The following is a 20,206-nucleotide window of genomic DNA, read 5'->3' as shown; positions in this document are numbered from 1 at the left end:
CTACCTAAATCCGTTCTCCACCCATTAACAGAGGTATCATCTTCCTAGTTGAACCCATAATTTGGTTGCACTTGTAATGATCCTAAATTTTAGAAAACTTTTTCATAATTTAAATGTTTGTTGTCGCGCTTCGATTTTTACTGGTCATCGCCTATCCTTTGTAGGGCAAAGAGGCTACGCTTTTTGAAATTATGACTTTTAAATAGGACGAAGTGTTAGTGTCGAATTTATTAGTATGTGGCTTGGACCATTTGGCTGAGAGAATAAGAAGAAAGGAGTTACTCTAATTGAAGGAAGGAGCAGGTCACACCACCACCTTGGAGCTTCCATTACCGCCGCCACCCTCCACTTTTTTCTTCGTTGAATCGTCGGTCGCGTTAAATCTTAAAGAGAGGTAGGTTTAATCGTACCCCTAGTGCCTCTTATGATGTTTTAGTTTAATAATAAAAATGATGTTCCCGGAAAAATAAGTGAACTAACCAAACCTTGCGGCCGGGCCTTCAAACTCACGGCCATGTGCTCACTCAAAACTTGTGGCCACGGCTATACACTCGAAACCTTGCGGTTTCTCACTCAAACTCTCGGCCACGTACTCGAAAAATGCGTGGGAAAATGACGGTCCAGGACGTGTTTTGATAATTAATACCCGTTAAGGATATGCTGAGAACATTTGAGAACATTTATTAATACTGAAAATATCTTTAAAGGGTATTAATTATCAAACATGTCCTTGGCCGTCATTTTCCCAAAATGCGTCTATTCAGTCAAACCTTGCGGACCCTTTCCAGGGTCGGATCTCCCTACTAACTGGGTTAAACAAAACGGGTTTCGGGTAAAACCCAAGTACAGTATACACTATACAGCGTGCCACTGTATTCTCCTAATTTCGAGCAGAGAGGCATAGCCATGGATTTTGCTCTCTTCTCGCCGTCTTCTCTTTTCGATGACAACGATGGTAGCTAGCTCTCTCTCTCTCTCTCTCTCTCTCTCTCTCTATGGGTGTGTATATCCTATATATGTATATGAAGAACTTGTACACCGTCTTGTTTGCAGATGACGAAACGGCAAAGACTCATGAGAGCTACGTGGAGAGAAGTCACCAATTTCCTGGAATGGTTAGTGTAGTTTCGTTTTTTGAAAGTGGGTATTTAGTGTCTTTTCCTATCTTAGACCGCTGGGTGATTATATTTGCTCTTTCTTTGGAATGATCTGTTGCTTCGTTATTTGCTAGTGGTTAGTTTTTGGATTGTTGTGGATTTCAAATGCAGGGATTGTGTTATGTTTCAACAATTGTATAAGATGTTTAGCTATAGTTAGCTTGTGAAAGTAGATTTGAAGATGGATTAGATGAAGAAAAGTTGTATTTTCTTTCTATCTTTATTGCAAATAACTCGTAGTACGTGTGATTTTAAATTCATAATGATAAAGCTCCCAAACTCAACATCGAAATGCAGATTTTAGTTGCCAGATGTAAATTTGAGCTATTCTCAATGTGTTAAATCCCTTCATTGATATCCATGTCTATCCAAATGAAGCCTTATTGTATCACATGCTTGTTTCTTTAGCGAAATGGTGGTTTCTGGGTATTGATCCATGCTTAGTGTGTTGTAACACCAGGTTCTTTACATCTGTATGTATGTGTCATTTGCAGGAGTTGCTCATTCGAGAATTCTCTTTCCACGAGCTGAATGCTAATTTGCTTTGGCCAGGGACATTTTCATTTGCAGAATGGTTGGTTCAGCAGAGGTCGTGGGTAGAAGGGCGCCGCACCATTGAATTGGGCAGGCATGTCCATTTTTATGTACTCAATGCTTCTTTGTTAGTATTATTTGAGTTGCAGCCTTTGGATTGCCTCAATTTTTTGTATTTTATCTTTCCAAGCGTTAAGTTTGACGAATTTGAACCTCCAATGGTTGATAACTAAAGTGGAAGCTACTCACCTTCGGAATTATGACCTGAAACAAGAGATAATCATGGAATACTTAGATTCATATGAAAGTGAAGAAAGTGGCTGGTGCCTTTGTCAAGCCAACTATGTTTTTCTTGCACTTATTAGTCCTTTTTCCTATGCTATGTTGTTTCTCATCCAACTAACCTTCTTTTGGGTTGGGAGTTCGAGTTTGAGGGCAAGTACTTTGTGCATTTAGTGCTGAAGGTTATGTCTGTACGGCTGTACCCAATCTACGTCTCCCTGACCCTTATTAAGGGGTACAAACTGGGTGTACTTTTTGTATGTTGTGTTGTATCCTTACTTGCAAATGTATCTCAGAGTGTTCAAAATTGATATGTGTAGTTACTGAATTTTCCTATTTGTTTGAGTATTTTCATGCCTTGATTGTATTCGTGACGTTTCTTCTTCTATTCGGTGCCAGTGGAACCGGAGCTTTGGCCATTTTCCTGAGAAAATCGTTCCAACTTGACATCACTACATCAGATTATGATGATCAAGAAATCGCAGAGAACATAGCTCATAATTGTAGTGCTAATGGCATTTCTCCTGTCCTTCCTCACGTGAAGCGTTAGTCCTTCCTCCTGTAACCCCATTAAACATTATGGCTCTTGATTTGTCTAGAACTGTAAGGAAGACAAACAGTAAAACCTTTCCCAAGGATAGGATTTGGAGCTTTTGAGTGTTGACTTTCGTTCTCGAGATTTTATGAGTTCCAGTGACACAAGTGATGGAATGAATATGTGACCTGATATCTGTCGTAGATCTCTCATCTGTGTCTGTTTAATTGTTCACTTGTTGATACAATTTAAGCATTTTTGTGTTTTCAGATTCATGGGGGGATGCCTTTCCATCTGCTGAGCCCGATTGGGATCTGGTTATTGCTAGCGATATATTGTTGTGTAAGTGCTTAATCTAAATTTGGCTGAGCAGATTTAACTATACTGTACTACAAATATGTGGTCCGACTTTGACTTAATGTCCAAGTATGTCTGAGATACATATAATTGTCAAGTTCTTGTGAATCAAAAAACAATAAAGAGTACATGAAGTCTGGAGTAGGCTAGCACAGGAATGAACTGTAATTTAGGATTGAACTCATGCATATCAGTTCATGTCATTAGCATGCTAAATCATGTTATTATAACTACATGCTTGCTCCATTAGGGGTCTTGAGTAGTTCAAATCTTGCTTTTGCTCAGGTGGTGGTTGAAGTTGAAGTCTTATACTATCAGTTGGGTTGCAAATGAAAAGAAATCGTTGGCAGTTTGTTGATTTATCATCTGTTGTTTACCTTCCGTAAAATGATTGATATAGGCTCCAAGACTGGAATGAAAATTATTAAGGACATCTTTCCCTTGAAAACCAGTTTTCTTTGGTTTTTCAATATAGTTCCACTTCTTCATCTATTCCCTAAACTTGAAGGAGCAGGCAAATGGTGTCGGACAGCCTGATTCTTTTCCAAAGCCCGTAATTGATTTTCTTAAATTGAGTATTCTTAATAATTGAAATCGGAACTCCGGTCTCCTGTTTCTCTTCAGGCAGCCATTGCCTCTACTAGTGATACTAGTGCCGTTATGCCTGCCTCTATTTCTACTAGGACTAAAAGTGGTATAGCTGTTTCAACCTCTCCAACTAAGAATGCTCCTCCTGTGTTGGTTAGTGCTGAGATTGGCAAGCAAACTGTTTTTATTTTCTCAGGGGATAAGGTAATCTCTGTGCCTAGCAATTGCTGTTTTGGATGCCATTGGGCTCAATATGGAAGTTGGTTCAATTCCTGAGGCTACTGCTCTACCTGTTGCTACTGGTGATGGATTACCGGATGAGGTAACCAGAAAAGCTATGAGTACCGACCATGGGGGAGGGAAACCGTACCGACGGCCGCCGGTGGGCCGTCTCCGGCCACCGGACGGCCGATCCGAGCCGTCCAAAAATTCTAAAAAAAAAAACCGATGGGGCCTTCGCGGGAATCAACGGCATCCGAGGTGTGTAGGGTGCTTAATCTAAGCACCCTTTTTTCGTGTATATATGTATATACGTGTATATACACGAAAAATGGGTGCTCGGATCAAGCACCCTACACACCTCGGATGCCGTTGATTCCCGCTTAGGCCCCATCGGTTTTTTTTTATAGAATTTTTGGACGGCTCGGATCGGCCGTCCGGTGGCCGGAGACGGCCCGCCGGCGGCCGGCGGTACGATTTCTCTCCTCCATGGTCGGTACATAGAGCAACTCTCTGAGGTAACTGTTGAGTGTGCTATGTTGGATATGGAATTTGTGTCGGATTTCACTGTTGTCCCTCAATCTCCGTCCACTCCAATTCCAGTTCCTGATGGAAAGAAGGGAGGTGGTAATGTTCCTGCCAAAGGTGGTGGTGGTGGTGGAAAGGGGGGAAGGAAGAACAAAAAGTTTAGGATTGCTAGTTGGAATATAAGGGGTATTAACTACCCCTTAAAACAATAAGAGGTTAGATCCCTTATTGATTCTCAGCGTTTGAGCCTCTGTGGTGTTTTGGAAGCTAAGGCAAGGAAGGATAATCTTTCTACCATTTGCAACAGAAGTTTTCCTTTCTCTTGGTGTTTTTTGGATTACTCTGGTAATCAAGAGGTTGCTCGGATTATTCTTGGTTGGGACCCTAGTCGTCTGCATGTCTCTTTGATTTTCAGTTCTACTCAATTGCTCTGTGTACAAGTTACTTGTCTATGTACTCAGATGATGTTTTATGCTTCAGTTATTTATGGAGCTAATTCTGTAGCTGATAGGAGAATTCTCTGGTCTACCATGAGATCTCTGTATTCTGCTATTGGTGATTCCCCTTGGATCCAGATGGGAGACTTTAATGTTGCTCTGAGAAGCTCTGAAAGAGTAGGGGGGGTTTGATAGTGCTGCTGCTTCTGAATTTTGTCAATGCCTTTTTTATACAAATATGGAGGAGTTGGTTACCGAGGGATGCTGGTTCACATGGTCTAATCAGAGAGGTGGTGGTGGTGCTAATATGAGTAGGATAGATAGGGTGGTGGTCAATGGTGGTTGGCTGGATTTGTTCCCTGAATCAGAAGCTATAGCTCATGTCCAGGTATTTCTGATCACTGCTCCTTGTTGGTTACTGTTTTTGAGAAAGCAAGGTGTAGAAAGCCTTTTAGATTTTACAATTTCTGGATGAAGAATCATCAGTTTAAAGCCTTGGTTATAAACTCTTGGGTCCAACCTCAGTCAGGGTCTGCAATGCTTGGTTTCTCTCTTAAACTCAAAAGATTGAAGCCTGTTTTAAAGAATCTGAATTCCCAATGTTTCTCGAATATTTCTGGAAGAGTTATAGAGGCTCGATCCAATATGGAATTACTTCAAGCTCAGTGTTTACTAAATCCAGGGGATGATAGCATTAAGGATTTGGAAAAGGATGCTGTCAGAACATACATGGAATTAAGTGCTGCAGAGCAATCTTTTAAAAAACAAAAGTTGAGGGTGAATTGGTTGGCGCTTGGTGATAATAATACAAAGTTCTTTCATCATAAAGTTAGTTCTCATAGAGTAAGGAACAAGATTCTTAGCTTGGTTACTGCTGATGGAATTCGGTTGGATAAACCTGCGGGCGTTCAACACGAGGTTATCCAATACTTTAAGGTCTTCTGGGTACAAAATTCATGCAAAGACACGATGCTAGAGCTTCTTTACAGCAGATTATTGGAAGGAAAGTCCCTACCCATATGAAAGAGGACCTAGTGAAGCCAATTCTGATTCATGAGATTTGGGCTGCCCTAAATTCTATTAAAGGTGATAAGGCTCCAAGACTGGATGGGTTTTGTTCAATTTTTTTTCAGCAGAACTGGGATATAATAGGGCAGGATCTGGTTGCAGCTGTGATGCTCTTCTTTGAGAAAGGGTATATTCTAAGGGAATGGAACTCTACAGCCTTGACCTTGGTGCCTAAGATTCCAAATCCTTCTATGGCAAAAGATTACAGACCCATTGCTTGTTGCAATGTGGTGTACAAAGTCATAACAAAGATCATTGCAAACCGGATGCAGTAGACTTTACCCTTGGTCATTAGTCAAACCCAATCTGCTTTCATTAAAGGGAGGAGTATTTTAGATAATGTTCTTCTTATGCATGAATTGATAAGGAATTATCACAGAGATGCAGGGCCCCCTAGATGTGCCATAAAGATAGATATCATGAAAGCTTTCAATTCTGTAGATTGAGATTTTTAGTTAGACACCATGGCGGCTATGGGTTTTCCGCATATTTTTGTTGGTTGGATTAGGGCTTGTTACTACTCCCATGTTTTCTATGATGATGAATGGTGTGCTGGTGGGGTACTTTCCAGGAGCTAGAGGCCTAAGGCAGGGGGATCCCATCTCCCCCTACCTTTTCTTACTTATCATGGAAGCTTTTTCCTCTCTGCTGCAGTTTAACATTGAGAATGGTAATTTTAGATTCCATCCGAGATGCCAAGAGTTAGGGATCTCCCATGCCATGTTTGCAGATGATCTAATTGTTTTTTGTGGTGCTCATGAAGAATCTCTGAGAATCATTATGAATACCCTCAAGGAGTTTCATAGCTATTCTGGTTTGCAGCCCAATATGATGAAGAGTGCCTGTTACTTTTTTGGTGTGCCTACTGCTCTTAAGCTGTCTCTTATCTATCTAATGGGTATTTCGGAGGGTCATCTCCCTGTGAAGTATTTAGAGGTGCCTTTAATCAACTCAAGGCTTACCTCTGCTGATTGTATTGTCCTTAAAGAAAGAATTTTGGCTCGGATTCAAAGTTGGTCTCAGAAATTTTTATCATATGGGGGAAGGGCCCAATTGATTCAGTCTGTGCTTTGTAGTATACATACCTACTGGAGCTCTATCTTTATATTGCCTCAAAAAGTTATTAAGGAGATTGAGGGAGTGTTGGGGGCTTTCTTATGGTCGGGTTTTGACATGAAGCATACGGGTACTAAAGTCAGTTGGATGCATCTATGTGTTCCAAAGAATGAAGGTGGGCTGGGGTTTAGGTCCCTTAAAGAATGGAATAAGGCTTCCAATATTAGGCACCTTTGGGCTTTGAGTTTAAACGCTGATTCGCTATGGGTAAAGTGGGTGCATATGTACATTCTGAAAGGGCATAGTCTCTGGGGAATTCCTATACCGAATGATGCATCATGGGTAATAAGGAAGCTTCTCAAATTAAGGGATATTTGCCAAGGTTGGATCAGGTATTGCATTGGGGATGGAGAAGATACGTTTCTATGGACTGATAATTGGCACCCCCTTGGTTTATTGTACAAGCAGTTCGGAGATTCCATTGTTACAAATAGGGGCAGGGCTTTGAGGGCTAAAGTATCCTCCATTATTGTTCAGGGGAATTGGCGATGGCCAAGACAGAGGAGTCGAGTTATGATGGCGGTTATGCATCACACTCCTGCAAATTTTCTTCCTAATCCATTGACTAAGGATAAAGTAAGATGGACTCTTTCTCCAGATGTCTGTTACTCTGTCAAGACAGCATGGGAGTCATGCAGACATAGGTGTTCTTTTAAACACTGGCATTTGTTAGTATGGTTTAGCCAGAATGTGCCTCGGTGGAGTATTCTTTGGTTTGCAATTTTGGAGCGTCTTTCCACCAAGGATAGAATAGCCAAATGGGGGATATCCATTAATCCAGTATGTGTGTTGTGTATGGCTTGTGAAGAGTCTCATGCCCATTTGTTTTTTGAATGCCAATTTTCTGCAATGATCTGGAGCCGTGTTTTGTGTAAAAATAACATTTCCAGAGGGGCTCTTTTTTTGCATCAGGAGCTTATTTGGGCTAGTGCTCAAAGGAAAGGTAAAAGTTTTTGTCGTACTGTATACAAGTTATCTTTGGCAGCAACTTCTTACTTCCTGTGGAGGGAGCGTAACATGCGGTATTTCAGAACAAGAGCAGGGATGTAGATGGCCTAGCTGCAGCGATTCTTGATGCGATTAGAGCCAAGCTTTGTTGTTTCAATTCTGTAAAGTTTTCTTGCCTTAATAGGCAAATTTGTGATGATTGGTTACTTAGCTCTAGAGTTTTTAGGATAAATAATGGCTGACTTGTATATCCTTGTTGTTCATTGTATTGTTGTTCAGGGGGATGCCCCGTTGTTTTTGTAGTTGCTGTGTTTTTGGTGAAATGAAATTACTTACCAAAAAAAAAACTAGCTTGTAAGTTATAACTCTTGCATTCTCTTTTTTCTCGGATTCCACTCATAACTTTTCTTCATTCCTTCAACTTTGTGGCTTGTAGATGTGAAGCAGTATGCTAATCTAATAAAGACGCTGTCCTTTCTCCTCAAGTCTTACAAGCCTAAAGCTAATGAAGCAGATTCCAAGATGATTAATGAACAGAACGGAGGTACATGCTTGCTGATTCTATTAGCTTCGACAAAGCACAGAACAGTTTTCTGTACCTGATTATATGTATACTTTTTTCGCAACAGATAAGTGGTTGGGACTGTCCTATCCAGCATTTCTAATGAGTTGGAGACGCAGAATTGGAAAGGAGGACGAGTCACTTTTCTTCAATGGGTGTGAGAATGCAGGTCTTGAAGTACAACATTTAGGTTCCCGTGTGTATTGCATTAAGCCTGGAGCAACTGCCAAGGGAACAACCCGAACTTCAGTTCTCAGTTGCGAGACTGCGGTTCAACTCGTACTCTCTTGAATGATAGTTGATCCATACTCCTACTTTAATTTGCTTCCTGTGATACCCGTCCCATACCAGAAGTCGACATGGGTGAATGATAAATGATGTGGGCTAATACTAGTAACTTTGGCTCAAGTATTTTTCTTGTGTTGTCTAGTTGTAAAAAGTTACACGCCAGTGGTCTACATAGGGGGTTTTAAACTTTCCCAAGAGCTGGCATCACAGACGCTGAGAATTTACTTATGTACTTCCATTTGTATCCTTTTTAAGTTTTTGAGCTTTTGGATGCCACTGCCTGCCTAGTTACTTTGATTGGTGTAGTTGGAATTGGACGTTTACCTTGATTCTTTCTAATTTGCTGGGTGAAATTGCTTTGATAGAACAGAAATTGTCACCGCTTTGAAATAAATTGCTGCCATTTTGAAGCCGTTGACGCAAAAATGAGAGATTAGGCAACAAAAGCTATCTTGGTGCTTCTTGCCTGGTGCAGTCTTCTGTCAGTAGGGCTGTAAACGACTGAGCCGAGCCATTTACTAAACGAGCCTTTTTAATCGAGCCGAGCTTTGGTTGAACAAGTCGAGCCGAGCTCAACTCTTTTACTAAACAAGTCAAAAACTCGAGCTCGAGGAGCCGAGCCGAGCTTTAACAAGTCAAGCTCGTGAGCTGCTTAATTGGTTTATAGCTCTATTTTTGTGGAACCCAATATGACTATCATAGCCGCACAAGCATAAGAAAAGGGTGTTGGGGGTGCTGGTTATACTTCATTATGTTAGCAGAAGTTCATGCGGACTCGAGCCAGCTTTGCGCTTTGACGTGTATGACATTCAGTAGCATGTACTCATGTTCCAAAGTTTAAGGAAAGTGTCTTCAGGTACATCTCGAGATCAACACATTGCATCCAATTTTCACATAATATCATCGCATCATCACATTTCATCCATTATTTTCGCAAAATCGGATTTGACGTTAACCGTCCCAAAATATTAGTAGTAATCGGATATCAATAAATGCACACTCAGCAAATGTATTTATCTCGAAACAATTGAATCCCGAACCAATCAGTGCACACCAATTAAGTTTTCGAGAAAACAAGTGTGTGCTATGAAATTATAATTATCGATATCTGGTTGACGGAGAAACAATTAATATTGTCAACGAATTCTAAAAATGAATAATGCGGATTGTCCAAATCCACCACCGGGGACCTCAGAAAAGCATGATCTACAGGAGTAGGGTAATGGCGGACCCGAGAGTCCAAATTAAACGATTCCGTAAATCGTAGAGAATCGCAAGGGCCATACATCAGTCGCCAAGTTGACACAGACCACATGCCCTTCTTTTTCTCCTTCCATTCTTTGATTTTTTGGACGGTAATCGGGCTAGCTAATGGGTATCTCAAGTAATTTCCTTATAAGTCTGGTCAAAGACGGACCATGTATGCCAGATTAAGAAGAGAAACTTTTATGTATCTCCGGTATTCAAGGGGGTTAGTATCCCCTCCGGAGAGTTTTTAATTTTTTGATCACATTTGGATGATTGGCTCCGTTCATTTTATAGAGTTCGGCGAGAACCTAAATTATATCAAAAATCGTGTTCATCGGACTTTATTAAATATATGATCGGCACACGTGAAAATTGAAGAAAACCAAAACTGGATCAAAAAAACACTGTATTGAAACCCAGTTTTGTTTTTGTTTTTGTTTTTTTGCAATTTTCACATATGTCGATCATGTATCTACTAAAGTCCGATGAAACTTTCCGAAGGGGATACCAACCCCTCTCGTATACCGGGGACACCTAAAAGTTTCTCGACTAAGAAATTCATGAAACATTATATCTGGCGATCTAACTACTTTCCTTCCTTTCTCCTTCCATTCATTTTTATTTTTCCGACTGCCACCAGCAAGCTAACGTGCATCTCAACTAATTTTCTTTCCTGTCCGGTTAAAGACATATATCATGTAATAAGTTAGAGTAAGAAATTCATAAAAAATTACTATCCGCCTCTGGTTAGGGTTTGGGAGGAGGCTCCGCCTCCTCCCCTTGGTCCCCCCTTCTCTCCTCCTCCTCTCTTCCATCTCTCTCTTTCTCTCCTCTCTTCTCCTATTTGCTACTGTTTTTCACCCATTGATTTGGGGGTTTATGTGTTGGTGCAATCAGCGTGGTGGTCATGGCTTCTGCCAGTGATCCTTCGGTTGCTTGGTCCGCTCCGAGCCTTTCAAATCTTCTAGGTGTTGGTGCGGCGCTGGGATGTGGGTTGTGGGGTGGTGAGGGTTTGGGGGTTTTCGGTGGAGGAGGTGAGGGGTGTTGGGGTTTTTTTATTTGCTGCGTTTTGTTTTTTGTTTTCTCCGGCTTGGCCGGTTCTCACCGATTGGTTTTCCCAGTTCGGTTTTATTACCGGTCCGAGGCTTCCTTAGATCTGGTGGGTAGAGGTGGTGGGCGAATAATGCTTGCGGGGCTTGGCTTCGGAGTAGGCGGATAAGGGCCGGGGCCTGGCCCTAGTGCCCGGCGTTCTAGTTTTTAGCTTTGGGGAATATCTACACAGGGGAGATTCGCAATCATCGGCGCCGTGAGTCGATATTTTGGAGTTTTAGCCCAGGCGGATTTCTTCTTCGTTTCTCCGTGCCCAGAGCCTACTCGTGTCAACGGGGGCTTTCCGAAGAAGACCTCTCTACTGCTCTGGTTCAGGATCCAGTTGGTGCATCCATCTTCGGCGGCGGGTGGTTGTTTTCCTCTGCCGGGGTTTTGGCCGGCGTGCATCAGTGGTAGTTCTCCGTGGTGGCTGTGTTTATTTCCTTCTTTGTTGTTTATTCCTATTTCCATCGGTTCAGTTTAGTTTGTCTCTGACTTGGTGCGTGCTTCAGGCCGGGGCAGCCAGGGGATACGCTGAGGGCCTCTCGTGACTCGACCCTTTGAGGCGGTGAGATATGCTAAGACCTGTCCTCTAATTTATGTCGGTTTTACCGGTGTTCCTTTGTCACCTATTTTCTTAGCTTTTTTTTTTTCTTGTGATAGCTTGTTGCATGTTTGCCCATTCTCAGTTTTCGGATGGATTTGCTGTAATTTGTTATTTTTGGCTTTAATGAAATGTGATTCCGATTAAAAAAAAAAAGAATCAACTCAAATCAATTGTGTAGTAATAAATCAAATTTTATTCAATTCTTCTAGGAACATACTCTTGCAACAAATTTGGAATGAAGCATAAAGTTCAATAACCACCACTTGATCTTCTCCTCAATCATGTAACAAAAAAAAAAACCCTAGAATTCCACCAACCGCATCATCTCACCCATTCATTTGTAGGGTACTGTTAGGACTAAAATCCAGAGAGAGAGAGACAGAGCCAGTGCCCCCACGATCTTTGTACGTATGGCTCTGTCATGAGTCACCACATGCTGAAGTAGATGGACGAAGCTTCGACGAAACCGGCTCGGGTTTGGCGCGGATATGCAATCAGTGAGTGTGGGGGTGGTGGATAAGTTCTGGAGCCGTCCGTACGTGAGGTGCGGTGGTGAACCACTTGATAAGGACGGATTCCTATCTCGGTTTCTTGGAGTGAAGCTTTTTGGAAGGTTTCGGTCATTGTACACGAAATTGATGGGTACAAGAACAAAATCAGTGACGAACATGAAACAGAATAGGTGTATTTATGCCGAACAAGAAAATTTACGTGTACGCTATGCAATGCAGGTACATGCCAAGTAACATAGATTTTATATTATTTCCTTCCAATTATTACTTGGAATCAAATCTTCTATATCGAAATTCCCGGTGTATTTTCGGCCATTAAGTTGTACAAAAAATTTAGGACAAAAAAAAATCGCACAATCTAACGACCTAAAATATATCGGTATAGGGGTACGCCAATTTCTCGGTGAAGAGGATCTCGGGTGCTGAACTAATCGAGGGACTCGAATTTGTTCAAGCTTAGTTTGAAAACTCAACTGAGAAATATTTATTTTGATCTCCGACGAGTTTTAATAGAGCCAATCGCGAACTGGGTTTGGGTAGCTTAGGCATTTTAGCTGGTGAAAGCTTATCGAGCTGAGTAGTGAAGTGTTTGAGCTAAAAACATAATTGAGCTTCAAAAATGTGTTTGAAAATGGCTTTCAAGGTGTCGCGTCTGAATAGCTTGGTTCATTAACCACCTGTAACGAACCACATGCTGTAGGAGGGAAAATTAGGGGGAAACATGTGAATATTATGTAAAAGATCACATTATAAGTCGATGGACATTGTAAACAAGTGTATTCATATTGACTCCAGAGTGAAAAATTCTGGATTGTGTCAATCCAATTCATCTTCCAGTAGGAAGCATGAACTTATTCCTTTGACTAATTCATGAGAAAAATATCTACTGTATGTAAAATTTCGGTAAAGAAACCAGAGGATTTCGAAACCAAATCGAATGAAGTTAATACCCATAACCATGGCAATTAAAAGTGACTATCCTTTAAATTTTTCGAGGGCTAAGACCAAGGGATTGGAGTCATGACACTCGGGGGGAAAACCTCTAAATTTTCCACAGATATAAGGGACAATGCAATGCTTAGAAAAAGTTTGATCGATAGACTGAACCGAGCGAAAGAATTGTATGCTTAGAGAACTCAGAATGGATGAATGATGATACGAGATGAGCACAAAACGAACTATTCTTTCCCCTTTCACTACTATGAAAAACAATTTGTTTCTTAGAGCATTTGCAATTTGGATACGTAATTTATAGGTCACGGTGGCCAGCTTTGGGTTGTGAATTAAGACCCACAACACAACCTAGGGAGAAGTTTCCTCAATTTGGCATTTTGGCTAGCTCAAGTGTACTTTGTACGTAACATCTCATGTCTTGGTTGTATACGGTGCTTCTTAGATGTGACCATCAAATCCTCTTGTTATTCTACATATTCTCAGTATAATATCTACAAGAATTGATGTCAAGTGAGAATTTGCCTTCACATATGGTTACCATGGAGGCTTGTCCTTTTTGAGTCTAAATATGTTTACTTGCCAACACCTCAAGTATCTATTTTGTATTCTTTCGAGTCTCGAAATTTCAAGGAAGCTTCATAACCAGAGTACAATTTTTCGTACTCCGTACAAGTTTTTTTTCTCATACTTTATTTGTCTTTTTGGTTCTCCCCCCTGACCATGCACAAGGCCTTCTAAATACTAGTGCTGGTATTTTCTATTTGCGTTGGTATCAGATAGATAATGAAAGCCTAAAGCTAGAATCAAGATTACAATTATTGTCAAATGTAACAATATAGCAGTTATCTGTCTACCGTTATCAACACTGCAGTAAACTTGCAGTTATTGTTCACCATGTAAAAAAATGAAATTTGCAATAGTTTATTGAAGACAAGAAACAAAGAAATTAAATAGTTTGTGAGTCACCACATTTTGTTTAAATAGTGATAATATGAGCTTAAAAGTAGATTTGTGCAGATATAATCTACTACGTGTCCCTGTGCGACCCATGGAATGTCATAATCTTATGATGTCGTTATCTTGGGATTAGCTTCGTAATGAAATACCCATTCCCAGTCACATGCCACATATTTGAGCTTGAAAGGTATTGCGTGTGATTCAAGTTAATTAGGCCTGTCCAAAGGATTGTTTGGTCCTAATATGAATCTCTGATAGTTTGCCAACCAACTCAAGAATCTTAATTCGTTTCTTCTTTTGTCTTAGTACACTAGGTTAGCTAGCCCAACGGGGTCGGTGTTCAATGCTTCTCTTCTAAGGATACAGCCACTTGAACTATGCTCAATTTACAGGAATCTTAATTCAGGAAAGAAGTTCTCAGTGTGCCCACTGAGAAACAAAAGAGCAAACAAGTTATAGTGAGTTGGGTCATTCAACTAAAGAAGAACTGTTAAGACTTTTGAAAAGTCGAGTTCTTGCTCCACTTTTGGCCTTAAACAGACTTAAATATTGGAGAATTTTGTTTTACACTGGACTGATTTTAGATTATGGAATTGACGGTACATGTGCTGAAATCCTATAGCACCACGAGGACTGCAATGTATATGTATAGCTGGTTGAGTAGCAAATCGATTCCTAATTAAGTTTATAGCTTGCTGATTGGACTGGTAAACAAACATGGACAATTGATCATTTCCTATAAACAGACTCGACTTACAAAAAATTTCAAAAAAAAATTCTCATTTATATGCGGACGCAGACACACACACCATGTATCAAGAACCATATAGCAAAGGTCCTGTGTCTCCACCTGTCCTGAACCCCTCGTCTTGAACGACATGACATCAGCGTTCTAAAACAAGGTATTCCTCGCTGAGTACTCGCTCCAAGGTGCCTGGCCGAGCGACTACCGAGTAGCAAGTTTTAGAACACTGTGTGACATATTCCTCTCTCTTTCTTTTCTTTTTTTTTGTTGAAGTACCTCATTGCGCGACTGAGAGAGGACATGTGACAGGAGTGGGTTCAAGCGATCTCTTGCTGAAAAAAAAAACAGGAAGCTTCGTGGAAGGTTCATAAACCAAGACATAGGCATCTAAAAGGTATTGTCATCGGTCCTATTTATAACAGTAGACACATGCACACCACCCCATATTGCACTAAAGACATATTAGTTTGCACTTCACTGGAATCACTCACTGTCTTGTTCTGGATTCTGGTACGGTGTGTAGAAAAAGTACGTTTGTTTGTGTCAGTTAACCAGACATGGCTTCAACAGAACCATGGCTAATGGAGAACGGCAACATCAAGGGCCTGAGCAAGGAGACTAGGCATGGCCGGACGGCGCACAACATGTCGTCCTCATCCCTGCGCAAAAAGTCTGATTTGGCCCTGGTTTCCAAAGTCCCCTGCGGGCTTGTTAGACTGTTGCTGGCTAATCTTCAGGAGGTCATTTTAGGGACTAAGCTTTCCGTTCTTTTTCCGGCCATTCCAGCAGCTATTGTAGCGAAGTGTTATGGATTTGGAGATGTAAGTTTTCTGGCATCTACTGATAGTTGATATGGTTCGATCATCACTAGTGGTGTCACTTTTTTAAAACTGACACTGACACTGCCACTTCATTCTGGTTAGAATATTCATATGAAAAGTCAGTGTACTATGATGTAAAGGGGTAGATAATAACCTAGTCTCCGCTTACAAATCTATTTAAAAAATAGACGTGTGATATTCCTTTTCATTTTTATTGATGCAGCTGATGGTATCCTGATTGTTTAATCTAACCACATATATTTATGTAATCCGAAACAGCCGTGGGTTTTTGCTTTGAGCTTACTAGGACTCACCCCTCTAGCGGAACGTGTTAGCTTCCTGACAGAGTAAGGCCCCTCAACGAATGTATTACCTTGTTTTTGCTTTATTAATCTTTGTTCATTTACGAGCACTAGCTACTCAACTGATACTATTTTGTATGTGTATGTGTGTTCCTGATTTTTCTCAAATATTGCAGGCAAATTGCTTACTACACAGGTCCCACAGGTATATTTCTTCGAAATTTGAAGTTCTGGATGTCATGATATTCCGCTATTCGAATTTCTTGATAATATACTTTAGCATTTTGTAATTACCTTCAATATCGAAATTTGAAGTTCTGGATGTCATGATATTCCGCTATTCGAATTCCTTGATAATATACTTTAGCATTTTGTAATTACCTTCAATAAATTGGTCTCACAGTGGGAGGGCTTCTGAATGCGACATGCGGGAATGCAACGGAGCTTATAATAGCGATATTTGCTCTGATCCAATACAAAGTGGATGTGGTGAAGTACTCTCTGCTGGGTTCCATCCTATCAAACCTTCTCCTTGTCCTTGGCACCTCACTCTTTTGTGGTGGCATTGCCAACCTTACAAAGGAACAAAAATTTGACAGAGTAAGAAAAAATAATTTTTTGCCCTATATCTCAGAAAACTGTTAAAAAAAACGAAAGACACTCATTTTTTTCATATCTTTTCGATTTTTAGCGGAAATTGTTTTCAAGAATTTGAAAGTACCTTTTTAATGGAGCAAGTTTATTATTAATATGGCCATTGGATTGAACAGAGACAAGGGGATGTGAACTCGCTACTATTGTTGATGGCATTGCTTTGCCACATTCTGCCCTTGATGTTCCGATATACAGGGAATTCTGTTGCCATGACGGCGAAACCAACCCTTCTGTTGTCGAGAGTTTGCAGCATTATCATGCTAATTGGCTACTTTGCTTACCTTGTCTTCCAGTTGTGGACACATCGGCAAGTCTTCGAAACACAGGAGGTGATTGTTTGTTTTTCCTTAAGGGATGGACTATACATTTGAAAACAGCTCCTCTACGGTTCTACCTGTATAAGATCAATCACATTCCATTCACAGTAGCTTTGGGCCCCCTGAAACAGCGTTAAAGTTGGATTTTTTCACCCCTTGGCAGCTGACAAAATTCTGTCATGAATTTGTTAAAATAATGAACCCAACCTGCACCCAGGTCTACCCTTGGTTCTGAATAACTACGGCTGTTTTCAACTAGCCTGTATTTTTAACACCACCATCAATTGAACCAACAGTATAGCATCTAACAAACTGGATATGCGTATGAATGCCTCACTTTCGTTATTATCCTTGCAAATTACCAGGAAGAAGATGATAGTGATGATCTGACATCGCAAGAAGCACCAGTGATAGGATTCTGGAGTGGATTTGCTTGGCTAGCTGCCATGACTGCCATCATAGCTTTACTGTCTGAATTTGTTGTGGGCACAATCGAGGTAACTAAACAAGCGCTTTTCCAACTAGGAGTTTTAACATGCCCCTGGAACCCAAATCATCTTATCTAATTGTTTGTTTTGGCACTTCATCCAACGGTTAGAAACAATCTTTTCTTACAGAATTTGTTTTACTGTAGTGTAAAATAACTTTCTTTTTGCATGTCTCATAGTAACCAAACACCTACCCATTTCATTAACAGAATGCATCTGAATCCTGGGGCATCTCAGTCAGCTTCATCAGCATAATTTTGCTACCAATTGTTGGAAATGCAGCAGAACATGCCGGGGCAGTCATATTTGCTTTCAAAAACAAATTGGTCAGTGATATCCTCTTTCTTCGATGACTACAGCATTTGGTTTAAGTTTCAGTAATCTGATTACTGATTTTCTTCTTTGTGTTATATAATGCAGGATATATCGTTGGGAGTTGCTTTGGGATCCGCAACTCAAATTGCCGTGTTTGTGGTAAGCATTCATATTATTCCGATCCAGACTGCCATGACCTTGATCAAAGACACTGGAAAACAATTTTGATTGTTGTTTAAATTAATATGCCTTAGGTCCCGTTATGCGTAGTTACCGCTTGGATTTGTGGTATTAAGATGGATCTGGACTTCAATCTCCTTGAAACCGGCTCTCTTGCTCTGTCAATTATTGTAACAGCTTTCACTTTGCAGGCAAGATCATTGATATTTTTCATGACCGTAGTTAACAATTGTTATGAATAATTTAACATACTTCAGTGTTAACCTTATAGGATGGAACTTCTCATTACATGAAAGGGTTTGTCCTCCTTCTATGCTACATTGTCATTGGGGCATGCTTCTTTGTTTCTCCAACACCAACAATCAGTAAGCACTTTGACCATTTTAGACTTGATTTACATTGAAATTGTATACTTACACATACGTATCCTTACTTCATGACTTTCAGACCAAGCAAATGTCCTCGATTTGGGAGTTAAGTCATCAACTGGGGGAATCTTCAGAGCTTGATAGCTAGGTTGGTTAACTCTAGATTACATCCTTATAATCATGTAAACTTTCAATATGAGTAGTATTCCAAAGATATCATTGAGTCGTATCATGTGGCTTGGCACCTGTTTGATCAGTGGGCCTCAATGGTCCATACCCATGTACGGCTGATAAACCAACCGAATGAACTGAGCACTGAATTGTTCAAGCTTGGTTTGAAAATTTAACGAGTTTCAAAAGCATTTTCAAACAAGCTTTAATTGTACCGAACACGAGCCAATCTCGATTGGTTTGAGTTTTTAATGCATCATAAGTTGAACTAGTTGAGTAGTAGCTTGGTCAAGTTCTGTTTGAAACCTTGGAAACTTCAAAAAACATTCAAGCTTGGTTTGTTCGTGTAACAAACCTACTCGAATAATCTTTTAACTAGTAGAACTTGAGTAGCTTGGTTCGTTTATCAGCGCTACATCCACATAATGTGACTTGGTGGCACTTAATGAGTCGGTGCTATAGACATAACTATTAGCTGTTGAATGCAGGCTTTGGCCTTCTGAAGTCCCTGGCTATACACATGAGGAATGCAGATGCGCAACAGATGGGATGCATTTGTTATTCTTTGATTTGGATGGGGTTTTCTTGCCTAAAGAGTTATTCGTTTTCGTTGGTTTATATATATAAGAGGTTGCACGCCTTCAGAGTCCGAGATGGATATTGTTTGGAACAATTTGAGCTTGTTTTTCGAGGAGTAGGCTCAAGAAATTAAGAGATCATGTTATATCCAAGTTGGCTGTTTTTGGTGGCTAGTTTGTGTTTTCAAAATTAGAATAAGGTGGTACAAGAGTTGTTGCTTTTATTTCAGGTGCAGTAGTCAATGAATGGCAATTCTTGTTCATGTCAAGTTGTTTCTTGCTTCATTTGATAATTTTAGGATATTTTTGGGGTTTCAATAAAGAAAATGATGGATAGTATGTAGCTATAGAGTTCCATCTGTCCATATCATCGTATATAGAAAGGAATAAAAAATATTTCATATCCTATTATGGCTTAGACTCCAAAAGTAAGAAATTGCCATATTTACCAATCCGCTACGGCGCCTGAAGTGACGAAGGCACAAACACAACACTTTGTATAACATTATGCACAACATGTCATTGCTTCATTTGGTATTAGTAACAAATCCGCTCAATTACCTGTGAAATAGTGCCACATTAGCATATTGTGCACAATGTTGTACAAATTGTTGTGTTTGATGACTTCCCTTTTCGAAATTGTCCTCAATCCTATGGAGTACCTTGTACAATGTCTGGAGTGGGATCAAATTCACAAGGCAGGATAAATAACCTAGCGACTTTGATGATGACAATGGTCAAATGTAAAATTAAACATTCAAATGGAAACAGACATCCGACTGGCAAAAGTTTGGTTAAATCATACTACTTACGAAAAGAGAAATACATGGTCAGAGTTTGACTGTCCATATTTGTTCTGACAAATATGTTCGGTTTAGATGGATACAATGTATTCTCCTTGAGATGAGAGATAGATATGAATGTTTGATCAACTTCCAAAATAAATGATTTGGATCGTGAAATGACTTTCATTTGGATGATTAAACACCTCGAGACGCAAATATGCGAGTACAAGTCCAGATACAGATGCGTCCAAAGTCAATTTTGAATTCATCCATCCAGAAGTCAAGCATCATTTTCCTTTTTCCAATCCGTTTAAGGGGTTTTCTGTTGATCAAGTTTATCATTACGTATTATATATTTTTGCTTTTTGAACGTTCGAGAGCTGATTCTAAAAATTTTAGACTTAAATACATCTTATCGCATTCGGAAAAGTAAAGTAATAAACTATACTGTAGAATGCATAATCCAAAAATACACCTAGAAGACCTTTTAGGATTT

The 20,206-nt window shown here is 40.1% G+C and overlaps 3 protein-coding genes across 7 annotated transcripts in view; 2 read left to right on the top strand and 1 right to left on the bottom strand.

Annotated features, from left to right (window-relative positions):
- Positions 1–20,206, bottom strand: part of LOC131325993 (high mobility group B protein 1-like) — an 85,080-nt gene that overhangs the window by 21,197 nt on the left and 43,677 nt on the right. The gene's annotated exons all lie outside the window — the stretch shown is intronic.
- Positions 859–8,895, top strand: LOC131325989 (uncharacterized). Its single transcript, XM_058358524.1, has 7 exons — positions 859–955; positions 1,054–1,115; positions 1,652–1,785; positions 2,373–2,518; positions 2,779–2,850; positions 8,206–8,313; positions 8,399–8,895. The coding sequence occupies exons 1-7, from the start codon at positions 907–909 to the stop codon at positions 8,620–8,622; spliced, it is 795 nt and encodes a 264-aa protein (XP_058214507.1). The 5' UTR covers positions 859–906; the 3' UTR covers positions 8,623–8,895.
- On the top strand, positions 11,740–19,194 carry LOC131325980 (vacuolar cation/proton exchanger 3-like). 4 transcript variants are annotated; one of them, XM_058358511.1, is made up of 13 exons: positions 11,740–12,294; positions 15,302–15,552; positions 15,832–15,899; positions 16,031–16,059; positions 16,258–16,454; positions 16,625–16,837; positions 17,191–17,322; positions 17,523–17,639; positions 17,734–17,787; positions 17,883–17,999; positions 18,080–18,173; positions 18,256–18,324; positions 18,836–19,194. In XM_058358511.1, exons 2-12 carry the CDS (start codon positions 15,313–15,315, stop codon positions 18,315–18,317), a joined length of 1,323 nt encoding a protein of 440 aa, XP_058214494.1. In that variant the 5' UTR covers positions 11,740–12,294; positions 15,302–15,312; the 3' UTR covers positions 18,318–18,324; positions 18,836–19,194. The 4 variants fall into 4 exon arrangements, with proteins under 4 accessions (XP_058214494.1, XP_058214495.1, XP_058214492.1 ...); XM_058358512.1 differs by lacking the exon at positions 11,740–12,294 and adding an exon at positions 15,046–15,125; XM_058358509.1 differs by lacking the exon at positions 11,740–12,294 and having other exon boundaries at positions 15,157–15,552.

This window comes from Rhododendron vialii, chromosome 5a (assembly GCF_030253575.1).
Source record: "Rhododendron vialii isolate Sample 1 chromosome 5a, ASM3025357v1".
NCBI lineage: Eukaryota > Viridiplantae > Streptophyta > Magnoliopsida > Ericales > Ericaceae > Rhododendron > Rhododendron vialii.
Note: the sequence above shows the minus strand (reverse complement) of the source record. Positions and strands in the feature narration are given on the sequence as shown.

Coding starts and splice junctions, on each gene's coding strand:
- LOC131325989 (XM_058358524.1), top strand. CDS start 907: ATGGATTTTGCTCTCTTCTCGCCGTCTTCTCTTTTCGATGACAACGAT. Junction 956..1,053: donor TCTTTTCGATGACAACGATG/GTAGCTAGCTCT, acceptor TCTTGTTTGCAG/ATGACGAAACGGCAAAGACT. Junction 2,519..2,778: donor TGTCCTTCCTCACGTGAAGC/GTTAGTCCTTCC, acceptor TTGTGTTTTCAG/ATTCATGGGGGGATGCCTTT.
- LOC131325980 (XM_058358509.1), top strand. CDS start 15,289: ATGGCTTCAACAGAACCATGGCTAATGGAGAACGGCAACATCAAGGGC. Junction 15,900..16,030: donor CGTGTTAGCTTCCTGACAGA/GTAAGGCCCCTC, acceptor CAAATATTGCAG/GCAAATTGCTTACTACACAG. Junction 18,174..18,255: donor TTCTCCAACACCAACAATCA/GTAAGCACTTTG, acceptor CATGACTTTCAG/ACCAAGCAAATGTCCTCGAT.